Below are 17,001 nucleotides of genomic sequence, written 5' to 3'. Positions count from 1 at the left end.
CTTTTATTTTATTCAAGTTAAATTCAATGGATATAAACAATTTTTGGAGAGATCATTGTTCTACATTATGTAGTAAAAAGGAATTTGGGGATTACATGAAGCACACAACTGAAAAATATAAATATATTGCTGTGAAACAAAATGAGATATTAAGTAATATTTTCCAATAAATAAATGGATGCAAAAGAAAGAGCAAGAAGATTTAAGGTTTATCAAGAGTTGGTTTCAAAAGTTGTAAAACAACAAGAAGACATAAAGAAGAAATGCAGACAGAAACTAACGGGTGAAGAAGCATTTGAAAGAAAACAAGAGAAAATTTTTAAACCACTTTTCAAAACTTCCCAAGAAAAAATTGTAGATGTTTCCACAGTTCCCACAATATAATATACTCCTAAAAAACTTCAAATGATAAAATATTTCAGTCAAATGATGGAGGAAGAATTAGAGCATATAGGCGAATTAGAATATGATGATGAAGGATTATTTCAACAACTGAAAGAGATTAATCAACCTCCTGATTTATATTGTGAATGCTCTTCAAAACAATGAATATTCAGCGGATTCAAAAACCAAAGCAGGACTCATCCCAACAGAACAACCAGCAATATTTCATCTTGTTCAAGAAAAGGTATTGATATTTAATGATGAATTAAGGTTCTTGAGTTCTGCTCAACCCCCTGTTAAATTAACCCCCAGATTAATGTTTCTTCTCATAAAAGATGGAAGACAAGCTTCAACTGTGAGGGGTGAATCAAAGTATTTTGATAAACCATTGGATATGAAAAATAATGATGATAGAGTATATTGTTGCGGATTCGCGCCCGCCGGCGTGCGAACGGCCACGTAACTCGAATCGCGGCACGTCGCCCACCGGACGGACAATCCAGTCGTGACCCTCTCGGACTAACGCCGGGAACCAGTCACGGGTGGACCTTTCGGCCTCACCACGATCGTGCCAATCGGTCGTGGGAACTCACCACGATCGATATCTCCCTGTCTCGGGTCCCGCGACGAGCGTCTCCACCACGACCTCGGTCGCGCCGCCGGCCTCTCCCTCCGCAGCTCCCTGACTCCGACGCGAGCACCCCCTCAACCGCCTTCGCCGCCGCCGCCTCTCCACAGCTTCGTCCGATCGCCCTCTCCGTCTCCTCTCTTGACTCGTCCCAACTCTTCACTGGCTCCGCGAACTCCCAACTGCGAACTGCTTTGACTGACGAACGCAGCCGTTTATATCCCCCGTGGCTTCACCCCTTCACCTTTGACCCTTTACCTCCGACCCTTCACCTCTAACTGGCTCCCCATTGGACTGAGGAAAAGTGGGCGTGAATGCTTTTTGATCCATGAATTTGCATATAGCGACCACACTCCAACGCCCTGGAGGCGGGGCCAAATCGCCCCACGCTCACCGATAGGACGGAACAGAAGTGGGCGTGAGTCATTTTTGATCCGTTTTCTTCGGACAGTCTGTGATGTTTCTGAACACGCTGCTCGGTGTGCGCCCTGCACGAGTCCAGTATCGGTGCCCACAAGTGGCGCAAGAATGGTGGTGATGCGATGGTTGCGAGTTGTGACGGTAAAGGTCGTGGCTGTTGTTGTGAAGCGGCGTTGTGGTTGGTGGTTGTTGTTGTGAAGCGGCGTTGTGGTTGGTGGTTGTTGTGTGATGGCTGTTGGTCCAAAATAAAGATAGTAAAAGAAAAACGGCTATCTAAAAGGGTCGCAGCCCGCATGAATGACATTTATTCCCTCTAAACAACGGGTTTGGGCCTAACTACACATATACTTACAGAGATATCTCACCTCAGGGACCTGAATGGTGATTTGCGAATTTCGTCAACCACAACAATATATTGATCTGCTGGACTCTGTTAATTATAGGGTTAGTCTTTCTGCTTAAAGTGGCAAGAATGAGAAGGAGAAACACTTTATTCAGGCTTTAAGTGTCCTTGGTTCAGGTGTTACTTTTCTTCCAAATGACTCATCACAATTAGTTAATAAACTGTTATTGTTGTTAGGTAGTAAGAAGGCTGGAAATAACAATTGTTTTAATGAAACATCAGCCATTTTAGACCAGTTGATGAACATGAAAATAATTAATAAATATTAATATAAAGACATTTTATCTCGTATTAAATAAGATGAGAAGCACAATCCTGAGTTTTAATTTCACAAGCGACCACACATCTTCATTCCCATACCCACTACAACTTGACCCAACAAAAGAATATGAGGCATCTTTATTGTCCATGGAAACTTAAAATACCTTATTTAATACAACTAAGAAAAATGACAAGTTTAGTTATAATCCGGGAAGTGGATACAAAACTATAACAGTCTCACCCGGAACATATGAGATTTCTCAAATATCCTCCGAAATTGCTTGTCTTATGAAAGAACAGGGTGATGAACCAAAAAATATTGTTGTAGATATTCAAAAACATGCTTCAAAATCGACGATTAAACTTAAAAATAACTACAAGGTTGATTTCACAATTGATAAAAATTTGGTTTATCTCCCTGTGTCAGGAAAAAACATACACAGAGTAAATTTTAGGATAACCGACCAAGATAATCGTATGATTTCTTTTAATGGAGAAGTTATATCCATCAGAATTCACCTACGTGATGTTTTCTAATAAATAAATACGATGATTGTGAGGAAACACGAGTTGGGAAAATATAAAATAATTACAGGGGATGGGATGTTCCTTTCCCCATGCTACAAGGGTGAAGGTATGTATCTTGGTAGAGGATACTATAAACCTAAGAGACAAAAGGGTGTCAGACATCAATTTAGAGGAGATGGGATAATTGATACTTTAATGGGTATCGGTTCAACTATTCTTAAACATAAAGACCTAATTGGTTCAACTGCTTCTGCTGTGGGAAATGTAGCAGGTGCTGTAAAGAGCATAAAAGATGCCCAAAAGGAATCTCATAAATTACAAGCAATAAAATAAATTAAGAAAGACAAAACTCAGTTGTCTCCCCAAGAACGACAGAAAATAATTCAAATACTTGGGCCAGGGTTTCAAAAGTTTTAACATCTTTTTTCCTAAATAAATACAAGTATGGAAGCAATTGATAGTATCTATGATTTGGATGATACCATTGTCATCTCAAACTCCACTAAAAAAGATTACTTCAAGGTAAATGCAATAACTGGAACAGACTGGAATGCAAATGGTACAAAAAGTTTTGAAATAAATAATCAACAAACTTATTTGAATCTATCCGAAAGTTTCTTGTTGTGTAAATTTACATTCACTAAAGCTGGGAATAACACAAACGCTACACTTGTAAATGATTTATTCTGGAAAATGTTTGATAGTGTGCGTTTGTACATTGGAACACAAGAAGTTGAAGCGGTTGATTATGTCTCTGCTGTATCTGAAATGATGAAATTTACACTATATTCATTCAGTGATAGAATGGGAAAGGGGGCTGTCGAAGGTTTTATTTCTGATATGTCAATGGGAACAAACACAGACCCTGGATATACTCAAAGGAAAGGAATGTTTAATGATGATACAAAAGCAGTTCATAGTTTTACTGTGGCAGTTCCTCTTAAAGGTATATTTGGATTTTGTGATCATGATAAAGTTCTGTATGGTCTTAAAATTAGATTTCAACTACAAAGGAATGATAATGAAAATAGTGTTACGAATTTGGAATTCAATTGCACACATCATACAGGTTCCCTTAGTCAGCTATGTCGATAAGTGCATGTTCCCTAGATAGCTCACCTTCCATTGTTTAAATGATTAGAGATCGATTAGATGCGCTGCGGATCGATTTAATAGTTAGGGAGCAAACAATGGAGACGTCCCTCCCCCTCTTCTGCGAAGAGGAAGAAGAACCCTGCGGTGACATCAACAACTCCCTCCCACCCGTGGTTGAGCGGGGGTGGATCACGAGGGCATGAGTCACGCCGGGTGCGGGGGAGGGGGTGCAAAGGATAAAGAGGACATCATTTCTTTGTTCGCGTGGGAGTCCCGTGCTCGGGCTGAGTTTGTGAAAGTCCCGTGTAAAGAGTTCGTGGGAGTCCCGTGGCAGAGTTCGTGTGCTGAGTCCCGTGGGAGGAGTAAGCTTTTTTTTCTTCGGAGAGCAGTCGTTCAGCCATCGGGTCCTGCTTGGCTTGCTTGGCTTGAGGCCTTTGGAAGCTTTTTGATACGGCTGGCTTGGTGAGCTTTGGCTGCTGCTTTGTTTTGGAAGGAACTTGAGCCAGTTGTTCAGCTCGAGCTGCGAGTGGAGGTTTCTTCCTCTATTTCCTCTTCTTCTTGGTTCGTGGAGCTTTTCTTTCTCCATTTTGTTTCCCGGCTTGGTGCGACGCATCGGCCTCTTCTTGGAATTGGTTCCTCGGTGAAGCGACGATCGACAGGAAGGATCGGCGCCTCTTCTCACCGGCACGTGTTGAGAAGCGCGGGAAGATTCGCGGAAGCTCGGGAAGGAACAAGGATCGCGGCGATTGGATCCAGCTCGCTCTCGCTGGAGCCCGGGTCCGGACAAGTTGAAGACCACACGAAGTGTAAAGGTTCGAGTTAGGCTCTGAGTTTCAGCTCACCTGTCCTCCGAGCTGGAGCTCGTGATTAAAGGCCTCAGCCACCGTTTCGTGTGTGTGTGTGTGTGTGTGTGTGTGTGTGTGTGTGTGTGTGTGTGTGTGTGTGTGTGTGTGTGTGTGTGCGCGTGTGTGTCTGTGGGCCCGTCTAATAAGTAGGATCTGCTGTTAAGTGTAAATGGCTGTACATAATAAGTAGACGGTTGTATTTCTTTTGTCGTGCTTTTGTTGCTTGTATAATTGCATACGTGTTTTGCCTTATTTAATTGCATACGTGTTTCATTATAATAAATGTCCTTGTGTGAATGTAAACCTGTTCGTTGCGTCCATTCCCTCATTGACTGAACATTTCGTGTGTTGGGAGTTAGAAAGCCGTTGGCTTGCCGTAATAGGGGGACATTTGGACCGACGGTTCTCGGCGATTATGCCGCTCGGAATTGCGCGCGGACAAGCTCGCCTCGGCGGTTTGTTCAGTACGAGTTCCGTCGAGGGTGGAATACCCCGGGAGTTGGATCACGTGGGTATTTAGGTAAATTGAAGATTGGCAATCGACCCTACCCCACTTGATCTGCCGATTGCGGTATTTCGGTTCTTGTACAAGGACCCGTCGCTCGGAGTTATCCGGGCGGCGATCTATATTCCGGGCGATCGGTCGGGCCGACTCGACTTGCGGCTCCGTTGAGAGCGGTTGGTTGGTGGCTGACCCCCGGCCAGTAACAATAGATTACTTTTTGGTGTTGGTAGTGCTTTTGGTGATCAGAATAAATTTGTGATTGATGAAATGAGTTGGTATATTAGTGAATATACTCCTAATCTTAAAACAGAAGAGATGTTGAACAGAAGACTGAACTCAAAGAAACCACTCAGTGTATCATACCTCAAAAGAAGATGTCAACACGTTAAACGAAACCAAACCACTGACACGTGGAATTTGGGTGTTCTGTAAGGAAAGCCACAATATCTGTGGATCATTTTTTAAAAACCAGATGGTGATCCTGCTACAGATAAGAATAATGCTTTGAGTGATAATGCTAAGGTGAAACAACTTCGTGTTTCTCTTGATGGAACATTTTATCCACGAGATAGATTGGAAATTAATTGGGGAAAAAAAAGATTTTGCTGAAGCATACAAGTCTTACTAAAAAATGTGTGAAAGTAATGGAAATAAAGAACCTATTTTGGATATGACAGCATTTAAAAGTTTGTATACAATCTATGCGTTAGACCTGAGTGCTCAAAAAGAAACTATAAAGTCTAATCGAGTGGATACTTCCCTATACATTAAAAGAGGAGAGAGTGAAGAAGTTGATACATATTGTTTGCTTTTGGAAGAAACAGAATTACAGATTAATACAGATAATGGTGTTATGATTAGTCTCACATAATTTTTTGTTAAATAAATTAGTGGCAAAGTACCAACTGGGGTATATGTTAATCAAATCAATCTTCATAAACTATCATCTTGTGTTCAAAATCAAAAGCTTTGTACGATTAACGTTAATACAATTCAGAGAAAAGGAACAGTAAGAATTGATGTTTTGTTCACAAGAGAACAGGTTAAAATCTTGAATGATACTGGCTCACTTAAAATTAAAATGACAAAACCAATGTTGAAAAAATATTCAATAAGAGAGATGAGTGGAGGATTTCTCCCATTTCTAACTCCTTTATTTGCTGCTTAAGTGCGGTTGGAGCATTGACGGGTGGTATTTCAACAGCGGTGAAAACTGCTAACGAATGGAAGACTCAACTCCGGGCTTAAAAAGAATTGGAAAGACATAGCAAAGAGTTGGAGAAACAAATTAGTGGAAGTGGTGTAATTGTAGATTTTGCTGAAAAACTTGAAAGTCTGCCTGATAAAGTGAGATTGTTAGTTGGAGATATGCTTTCTTCTATCGCACAAGCAGGTGTAAAATTAACCAAAAGGGGTAATGGAATATATCTTTGTAATAAATAAATCAGCATTGATGAGTGGTTTAAAGAATTTGGAAAGAATACAACATCAAATTTACAACTTGTCAAATATTGTAAGAAAATAAAAATTCATAGTGTGGTTATTTGTATGAGCGATGAATTAACAAAGGTGCCTAAACATACAAAGAATATTATTATGAACTTTGAAGATAATAGTGGGAAAGGTTCTCATTGGGTTTGTATTTTTAATAGTCAAGACAAATATTATTTTTATCGTTTTGGTCTTCTGCCACCTGTTGAAGTCATAAAATTCTTACAGAATGGTGTTTATCAAACATTTCAAGTCCAAGAATTAAATTCCAAGTGCTGTGGTCAATTATGTCTATATGTGTTATTTAAACTCAACAAAAATAAAATTTTTAATGACATTATTTTTAATCTAATATAAATGACTTATGTTGGTAAAGATGATTCTATCTTTGGTGTATCCCAAGAAATAGATATTGATTTATCAAATTATTACACAAAGGCACAGGCTGAACGACAGAAATATAGTGAAAACAAAACATTTCATTCATCCAAATCTGGACACAACTTTTTGAGATATTGTGCTTTCTATCATTTTTGGCCCGATCTCTCAATGGTGAAGAATCACTTAAAATATTCCAGTAGTCGGATCTGGATCCGGATCTTCACCAAAATTTAATCAGTTCGTCCTTGTCACACCGAACCTGCCGACAAAATTTCATCCGGATCTGTTCACAACTTTGAAACTTCACAATTATGATGCGCAGGAGGTGGTGATGAGGAATATCGGTTTTACATTTCAACCTGGTCAGATGCATGGTCTGGAGGGCAGAATTGTTTAATTTGTTTAATCTGGGTTCTTTTTGATTTTTTGTTTTTTTGAAGAAGGCTCACTTGGCTGTGCCTGGATGGGTTTGGTGGTAGAGGAGTAACAACTGAAGCTCGAATCCTATCCAGGTTCCACCTGATGACTCCATCTTTGCTCTTTGCTTGTTCGGCTTCCTTCTGATGACTCCAGTGCAGACGACGAAGACCTATTTGGTCTTTCATTTGATTTGAATTGAATTAATTTTAATCCCATTCTAAATTCATGAAGGAAATCGGGGCAAGGGGACCTACGTCAGGATTGCCTCCAAAATATGCATTTGCTTTCTTCTCAGAAACCATACACACAATTTTGATGAAACTTGACCACAACCTTCATCACCCTTGATGTCCCAAAGCTTGTTCACACCATTACAAAAAAAATCGTTAATCATCTTTAATTGCTCTTCCACGTGCCTCGACCCTGTTACAAAAAAAACAAAAAAATCCAATACCCCGACATTCGCGCCATTTTTCAGGAACGTTTCCCCAGTTAATCACGGGGTCCGACTGTATTAAACCTGTGTAAACTAATCTTTGTAATAACAGGGCAGGTGCACGTGTACACACTATTGTAATTAAATTTATCTTGTTGACAACAAATCACTGCAACCTCAACATATGATCTTCACAATGCATGTGATTCGATCACTCCCAGGAAAAAAATTTAAAAACCCAGGCAGTGTATAAGCACAAGCCACAATCGAGGCCTTAAGACCAATTATTTGGTTTTATCTGAGGCCGATATTTTTTTTATCCAAACATAGGCCTCGACCTTCCATTGGATGAAAGACGTGGCCTTGCAAAGTTTAGTTCCTCTTGTTCCTGCAGGGTCTGAATGGATAAACAAATAAACACATGAACAATATATATATATATATATATATATATATATATATATATATATATATATATATATATATATATATATATATTCACCAGATACAACCAAGTTAGGTGTGGGACATTCGCACAAATTCCACATTGTATTCCCATTGTGTCTTGCAATCAAAATCACCAATGTTTGGCTGATCTGATCTCATTGGAAATAGGGCTCGACCTTATCGAGACACAAAAGTCCAATTGATTTGATGATTCTGATTGCCCGATCGCGTCTTCTCTCGTGATGTGCACTGGCCTAAGCACGACTTTTCCCTCTCTACACGTGTGTCCGCAAATGTAATCTCCTGCATCCTACAACCCCCCCTACTTGCATCTACTCAGTCAATTCTCTCAGCTAAAATAAATATAATAACCGACAGGTGCACAAACAAGTCTTTGCCTCCAGGAACTCACTTCCAGTTTAAGGCAGAAATTTTGAGTGATGGATCAGAAGCAGCACAAGGCAGTGGGGAAAATGATCCTGAAATTGCCAATCGACAGCAATTAAATAATCACAGAATAATTTCTGCAAAATTAGGAAACCAATAGATTTAAAAACCTGCTCTTTCCTGATGGCGATCTCCTCCGACCATATATCTCATGGTAATTCAAATCCCATATATCCTGGGCTGATTTATCGATTATAAATTTATCGATTTATATTAAATGTGTTGTTTGAAATGCAATGTTTAAAATTTTTGATGAATTAGTAGTATTAGTATGTTTCCCGTTTATCTTTTGTTTGGTATGGTTGGTCATGGGAATGGACACCGGAGGGGGTAGGAGAGTGAATTTGGTTTCCAGAGTTCTCAGGTTTGGGTATTGAATGTTGATAAACAAGAGAGGAAATTGTCCTCACTGGTGCCATGATGCAGCTGAGTGTTTGTGAGAATACTAAAGCAGAGCTCATGGGAAATTCCACGTGGGTTAGGGTCAGGGTTAGGGTAAGGGTTAGGGTTATGGTAAGGGTTAGGGTTAGAGTTAGGTTTAGGGTTAGGGTAAGGGATAGATTTGGATACTTAAGTGGAGCTCATGGGAAATTAACTTGGTTTACAAAGTGAGTGTTCGACATTTAATTGTTTCTTTAATCCTTATTCAAGTCAACATTTCGAAGTGGTTCATCTTTTGAGGAATATAAAACATATTTGCAATATTGACATAACTTTCTCATCTATCTCGATAACCCCAGAGCTGGAAAGACCAAACGGCCTGTTTCTGATACTGGACCAGGGAAACTTTTCCCTTTTACTTCCGAACATTGGTTATCAAGATGAAGGCTCATACAGGTGTAGAATGCTCATAGATGAGAACAAAAAGAAAAAGGTCTTGTACAGGCAATACCACGTCAGGAACGTTCCTGTACTTTGGGGATGTCCAGCTTGACATTAATTTAGAATGAAAATACATTTTGTTTTTCTCAAGGTGAGAGAACATTGACACACAAGGAACTTTGATGCAGGAGGAGGCCATTTGGCCCACCATGCCTGTGTCAAATCAACAAAACGTTTATTAAATCTATCAGTTTATCAACTTAATTTTATGTGGGAATTTGGAGGGGATGGAGGAGAGGGGAGTGAGGAGGAGAACATTGTGACAGGTATGTGTATATCTCTTGGGTTTTAAATACTGTATACAAATCAAAACTGATAAACCTACTTTGGCGGCCACCGATTTAGACTGGTCACCTGATTTTATCGGCCACTTAAAATCTCCCCCTCCCAAGGAAGAAAAGCCCATGTACAGGATATAATACCCTTTACACAATGGCCACCTGTTCAATGAAAATACCCTCCCTGGTCCCATTGTGACTGCACCCAACAGTCATTATTTCACGAGGTACAAAATATTATCACTAATTATGATTAATTATTGTTTGTCTTTTCATGTCAATACTTAGAAAGATAAATTGTTTTCGCTTATTTATAAAAACGCATTGTCCAGTCATGATTAGTCTTTTTTCATTCACGAATGATCTTTCGATCGACCGACACTTATTAGTGCTGTAACAGTTTCACCGGAGGGGACTATAGGTTTGCCGACCGTCCGTCTGTCCATCCGTCCCACCTGTATTTTTTCAGACTTTTTTCCCCATCCCCTTTGACATATTCAACTGAAATTTGGTACATGGCTTTATTATGACAAGCTACAGAAGAACGAGATTTGGGGCGTTTCGTAAATTTTTCATAGTTATGCCCTTATTAAACTTCGAAAATATCACATCTATTCCAATATGTGTGTGTGTGTGTGTGTGTGTGTGTGTGTGTGTGTGTGTGTGTGTGTGTGTGTGTGTGTGTGTGTGTGTGTACACATATGTCGGAGTTGCTGTTGTTGCCTGCTGTCTCCAGATGTATACCTGGTGTTGGCTGAATGGTTAGTGTGGTGGGCTTGGCGTCCTATGATCCTGAGTTCAAACCCCACTTGTCTGTTGAATTAATACCAGGTGGGGTTGACTCTGCTTGTCATCCTTCCAAGGTAGGCAAAATGAGTGCCAGCTTACTGGTATACTGTGTCGGATTGGCAACCCATCTAGGATTGTGTCCAATAGCCAAAGAGACTACTTAGGCAGCACCAACGCTCTGCACATAGTATGGTCCCAATGGATGGATGGATCTCCACATGTAGGTGGGGTTCATCAGTGGGTGAAACAGAGACCGAACAGGTCTGTGTGTGTGTGTGTGTGTGTGTGTGTGTGTGTGTGTGTGTGTGTGTGTGTGTGTGTGTGTGTGTGTGTGTGTGTGTGTGTGTGTGTGTCATTGATTGGTATCTGCATCTGTGGATTTCAGAATGTAGAATGGAGTCCTCCCAGGTTGGGCTCAAAGTATCCACCTTCATTTCAGTAAGGGGGTCACAATTCATGAATCAAGCTGAGAAGTTTTCTGTTCTCAAAGTTTTGTGCCGAGGGCTCTCTTCAGGATCGTCACTGAACCCTTGACACCTTCCAACTTTAGATTGTTTGTAATAATATTCTCACGGATGGTTTTTAGCTCACCTGTAAAGTAGTTCCAGGGAGCTTATGGGATGGTGCGTCATCCATCCGTCCACAAATACTTGCAACTTCGTCTCAGAAACTTCACATTCAATTTCAATGAAATTTGACCACAACCTTCATCACCCGTGATTGCATTTTTAAAAAATAAGAGGTCTGAAGGGGTCTATAGAGGGAGTTTATGGGGGGGAGGGGTTGCCTCCCCAAAGAGGGATTTGCTTTCTTCTTAAACGATACACACAATTCCGATGAAACTTCATGACAACCTTCATCACCCATGATGTACCAAAGTTTGTTCATGACATTCAAAAAATCTGGCTCTTTGGGGATTTAAGGGGGGTTTCCCCCCAAAAATATGTATTTGCTTTCTTCACCAAAACTACACATGCATTTCCGATGAAACTTGAGCACCATCTTCACTATCCGTGATGTACTGAAGTTTCTTCATGACATTAAAAAGAATTGGGGTCTGAGGGGCTCTATGGTGGGTGGGGGGGGGGCTGGGGTTGCCCCACAAAATATGCATTTGCTTTCTTTTCTGAAAGCATACACACAATTTCGATGAAACTTGACCACACCCTTTATCACCCGTGATGTACCAAGGTTTGTTCATGGCATTAAAAAAACATCCATCGGTATTTACTTTCTTCTCCATTATATATTCTGTGGGTTATCCATGCCTACCAGTGGTTGCCTGGTTATCTTATCCAGCCACTACCAGGTGAGCACCCAGGGGCACTGCCCCTATGTTTAATATCTCTGTGAGGTTCTTTGTCATCATTCCTGTAGGTCCAGCTATCAATGGTACAACTTTGGCATTCTTCAGCTTCCAGGATCTTTTCAGTTCATTCTTGTGGTCTTGGTGTTTGGTCATTTTCTTCATTTCTGCATCGTTTAGTCCAAAATCACGGGTATTAACACCTCAATCAGCAATGCCTTCTTCTCTGTGGTTTTCGTGCATAAGTTTGATATCCGGTCGCAACACCTTGTTTTCGATGTTCACGCTCGATGGGATCATTAGTTCGTACATGAGCGGAAGGTAATTCCATGTTTTCAGTAATTACTTTTGGTTCATTTTCCCACAAATTTACTGGAACTGGGACATCAATGTTTTTGCAGATGTGCCAACGGATTACTTTACAAACATTATTTTGTCATTGTGTGTACAGCTGTTCTGACATGAGTTTGTTTTTGTGTGTGTTCAATCATTAAGCATAACATATCGTTCTCTATACTAGTCCCACCTCTACCCCTTACCTTTCTCCTTTCTTTTTTTTGCCATTCTCTCTCTCTCGCTCTCGCTCTCGCTCTCTGTCCCTCTCTCACCCCGTCCTCGCATCCCTCCCTTCATTTGGTGTATAGCAACATTTGGTGAGGCATAGCTCTACCACCCCCCCCCCCTTTTCCTTGCTCTTACCCCCTTCCTAGCTTCCCCTCTCTGCTGCCTCTTCTCTCTTCCCTCTCTCTCTCTCTCCTCTCTTCCCTTCCCGCCCCTCCCATCTCTCTCAGCCATTCTCCTTAATACCACTCATCAGCGAAGCGACGGGTTGTATTTGCGAGTAATAATAAATAATTGTGTTGCTGAATAAAGAAGGAACCATCTTACTAAGTATGTAAGGCCTGCTACTGGCTTAACGGTTAAGGTGGCTGGTGTTAAGATCTTGGGGTCTTGAGTTTAAGCCCCTGTATTTCTGTTAAATAACACCAGGTGGGTTGACTCATCCTGTCATCCTTCCAAGGTTGGCAAAATGAGTACCAACTTACTGGAAATAGGCGCAGGGGCACTGCTTCAGTGGCACAGCCACACTCCCAGCAATGATTTGTTAGTATAATAAACGAACTAACTAATAAACAAAGTATTATGGTATGTTTCAAGTCTGCACTTGAATGATTGTTCCTGGATAAAAAGGATTGAGGACAATGGAGTTTAATTACTAAGCAATTGAAGACCACAAGGGGAAAACCAGAGATGTCACTTTTTCTAAATTTCAGGGTTATTGCACCTGCCAATAGTTGGCAACATAAGGTTTCCTCTCACAATATTACTTTAACAAATAACCAGGGGTGTCACATAATTTATATGGTATAAAGTTTAGCCGTGCAATGAAAAAACAAGTGTTGTCAAAGCTGATCAAGTAGAAACCCAGAGTTGTCAGTACTTTACTCCTGGTTATCTCCCTTTCATTCATGTTAACTGTTCCACCATAATATTCAGAGTTGAGAAACTAAACAATGAAAGGTTGTAAAACTTTCACAGCATAAACTCTGAGCACTACAATGGCCTATTTGGTTATATCATGGGCTCCGCAGTTGGTGCATATTGTGGTTCAAGCCTGGTCAAACCTTAATTGTGACTTTTATGGGACCCATACCATGGCTTAATGTTTAGCGCATCTGAGTACCCATCCTCATTTGATGTACCCACTGCCCAATCAACCTGCTTAGGTATATGAGGGAGTCGCATGAGGTGACTTCGGCTATCGAGGGGGTGGTTTATCCTTGGTTTCCTCCCGGTTTTCCATCATATTAAGTAGTACGGAGTAAGAAATGGAGAATCCGTCGTCATATAAGCGAAATACCCTTGAGTATGGCGTTGAACACCAATCAAACAAAAAAACAATGACCGTTTAATGTTGAAAAAAATAATCTGTGATCACCAAAGTCATGTAATGTATGCTAATAACCAACAAGCATGAATTTGCTACACATCCTGGGTTAAAATTGCATGGCAATTATTAAACAAGGGAATAACCAGTGATGTCAGTTTGTAACATTGAATCGTTCTTTGCTCTTAAATGAAATAACACAGAAGCTTGGCAAATGCTACATGCTTAATTTGATCGGCCAATGATCACTCTTCCTTTTACTGGAAAAGAAATCTATATGACAGTTATTAAACAGTCCACCAGTCTTGAAACTTTGTTTTTCAGTTTCTTCAAAATTGACTTATCCTGACATCTCTGGTTTTCTCCGTGTGGTCTTCAATTGTTTGCACATATGAATAGCACAGTTGTTTCATAGTTTTTTGTTTATGATTTTCTGTTCCCAGTTCCCTTAGTTGTCACATTCCCTGTTTGATTCCCCAGATGATTCATCACACCCTAACTTTGGAGCTGGATTCCAAATGGGATCCCACGCAGATGGCGGGCCATGCGGGCCACACCATGGCCTCGACAGCAGTCAATTGTCCCACCACCATCATGGTTGTGGCCAACCTCTCCAGCTTCAGAACCCTCTCCTGTTCTTCATCAAACAAGCATGCCAACAAGTAAGTGCAATATGGTGATCGTAATCCAGCATGCTCTTTCCGTTTGTCATCCAATAAGTAATGTGACACTTCACCAAGTCATGTGGTAAGATAGTTGTAAAACCTTTCCTATAGAATACTTGCATTTAATAATTGCAATTTTAATGGGTCACGTGCATATACTAGGAATTAGTACCTGAGCACTGACATGTATAATATACCCATAGTGGAATCTTTTGAAACAGACATGCAGCTCGACATGAGAATCAACAAACAGAATAAATTGTCTTCATTGTACTTGTCTGACCTGATGTGGTTTTAAGCCTTGACTTTGAAAATTCGAATGCGAGCAGCTGACGTGAATATGACTTTAAGTATGTCCCACTGAGTACGTTTACATGGTAAATAAAAAACACAAGGGCAATGCCCCTGGGCGCTCACATGGTAGTGGCTGGATAAGATAACCAGGGAGCCACTGTTAGGCATGGACGACCCACAATATATGTAATGGAGAAGAAAGTAAATACCCATGCTTTTTTTTTTTAATTCCATGAACAAACTTTGGTACATCACTGGTGATAAAAGTTGTGGTCAAATTTCATCGAAATTGTGTGTGTAGTTTTGGAGAAGAAGGCAAATCCACATTTTGTGGGGAAACCTCCCCTTTCACCCCTTTAGACTGATTCTTCTCATGTCATGAACAAACTTTGGTAAATCATGGGTGATGAAGATTGTGGTCAAGTTTAATTGGAATTATGTGTGTCGTGTCTGATAAGAGAGCAAATACCTCTTTAGGGGGTGCAACCCCCCCCCCCACCCCCCGTAAGCTCCTTCCGTAGGCCCCCTCAGATCCCGATTTTTTTTGAAGAAAAAAAAATGTTGTTGTTAATGCCATGAACAAACCTTGGTGCATCATGGGTGTTGAAGGTTGTGGTCAAGTTTCATCGGAATTGCATGTGTAGTTTCTGAGAAGAAATAAAATACCTATTTGGGGGGGTAACCCCTGTCAACCCCCTTAGGGCCCATTTATTTTTAATGCCATGAACAACCTTTGGTAAGTACAGGCTGATGAAGGTTATGGTAAAGTTTCATCGAAATCATTTGTATTGTTTTCAGAGAAGAAGTTGCAGGTATTTATGGATGGATGGACAACGTGCAATCCCATAATCAAAAACAGATGAAAGTAAATAAACCAAGGTCTTTGTTTTTTAAACTGACAAATGCCTTGTTAGCCTCATGTCACAGAAAATGGATTGCTTTCTTCTTTTTCCCCAATAGATTATTATAACGTACTGTTACGGTTTTCGCGCCCGCCGGCGTGCTGACGGCCACGTAACTCGAATCGCGGCACGTCGCCCACCGGACGGACAATCCAGTCGTGACCCTCTCGGACTAACGCCGGGAACCAGTCACGGGTGGACCTTTCGGTCTCACCGCGATCGAGCCAATCAGCCCCCGCGTGGGATAGGGTTGCTCGCCAAATTCGACCTACCTAAATACCCACACGGAGGGTAGACCGGGCGATCGCACCTCGCCGCAGGTCGACTTCGGACACGGGCCACTTAAGCGACCCGTTCCGTACTATCGGGATAACCGAGCGGTGTTATCGTCGACCTCGACAGTTCGATTAATTATCGGGCGTATTCAGCCCACTACCAACCCTTTACGTGAAGCAAGATGAGGATTCAATGAAGGAAATGACGAAGCGAAGCGGGAAACAGTTCAACACAAAGCACATTTATTCGCGACGAACGGAAAGCACACATATACAATTCCACCAAATGCACACAGAAAAGAAAAACACAATGCAATTTACACAAAAAGCAAATGCGACAATGCAGATCTAATACCGATTACACGAGCACACGGCAACACTTATACAATTTTACTTCACAGACGGCGCCGACAACACATACCCAAAACCAAGGAAAGAATACCCTCAAGGATGAGGCGGGCCTGAGGCCGAGACCGGGTCGGGCCTACCCGTCTGGTGATGAGACGCGGAGCGGCGATGGTGCCTCAACTCCGCGGGCCTCGCGGGCAGTGTCTGGTAGGGGGTGGGAAAGGGGCCCCCTTGGTCGCACTATCTCAGCGCGGGGGGAAACAGGAGGGGGTTGCTGATGCTCGGGGTATAGAGGATTTTTATTGTCCCGCGACGAGCGTCTCCACCTCGGCCAGGTCGCGCTGTCGGCCTCCCTGGGGTGCAGCTCCCTGCACGACGCGAGCACCCCCTCGTCTGCCCTCGCCGCCTCTCCACAGCTCCGTCCCCTCCGTTCCGACTCCAACGCACACGACGACCAGCTCCTTCTTGCCAACTCCACCGCCCGCGAAGTCTTGACTCTCTTCTCGACTCTCCTACTCTCTCGACTGACGAACACGGTCGCTTTTTATCAGCCCCGTAGCTTCGCCCTCTCATCTTTGACCCCCTCCCTTCGACCTTTCACCTCGCTCCCCATTGGCCCGAGAAAAAGTGGGCGTGAATGCTTTTTGATCCATAAATTTGCATATATTGATCGCCCTCCAACA

At 41.7% G+C, this 17,001-nt stretch overlaps 1 protein-coding gene across 2 annotated transcripts in view; it reads left to right on the top strand.

The window, feature by feature from the left end:
* The window catches only part of LOC147030669 (uncharacterized), a 90,798-nt gene that overhangs the window by 42,907 nt on the left and 30,890 nt on the right, over window positions 1-17,001 (top strand). For both annotated transcript variants that reach the window (XM_085874939.1, XM_085874938.1), the window contains exon 2: window positions 14,315-14,496. In XM_085874939.1, coding sequence (XP_085731065.1) covers window positions 14,315-14,496 — 182 coding nt within the window. The remainder of the gene's footprint in view (window positions 1-14,314; window positions 14,497-17,001) is intronic.

The sequence above is a fragment of the Eptatretus burgeri genome, chromosome 3 (genome assembly GCF_056783735.1).
Source record: "Eptatretus burgeri isolate ZD-2024b chromosome 3, Ebu_testis_v1, whole genome shotgun sequence".
In the NCBI taxonomy this organism is placed as follows: domain Eukaryota; kingdom Metazoa; phylum Chordata; class Myxini; order Myxiniformes; family Myxinidae; genus Eptatretus; species Eptatretus burgeri.
The sequence above is the reverse complement of the archived record's forward strand: the minus strand, read 5'-3'. Positions and strand labels throughout refer to the sequence as shown.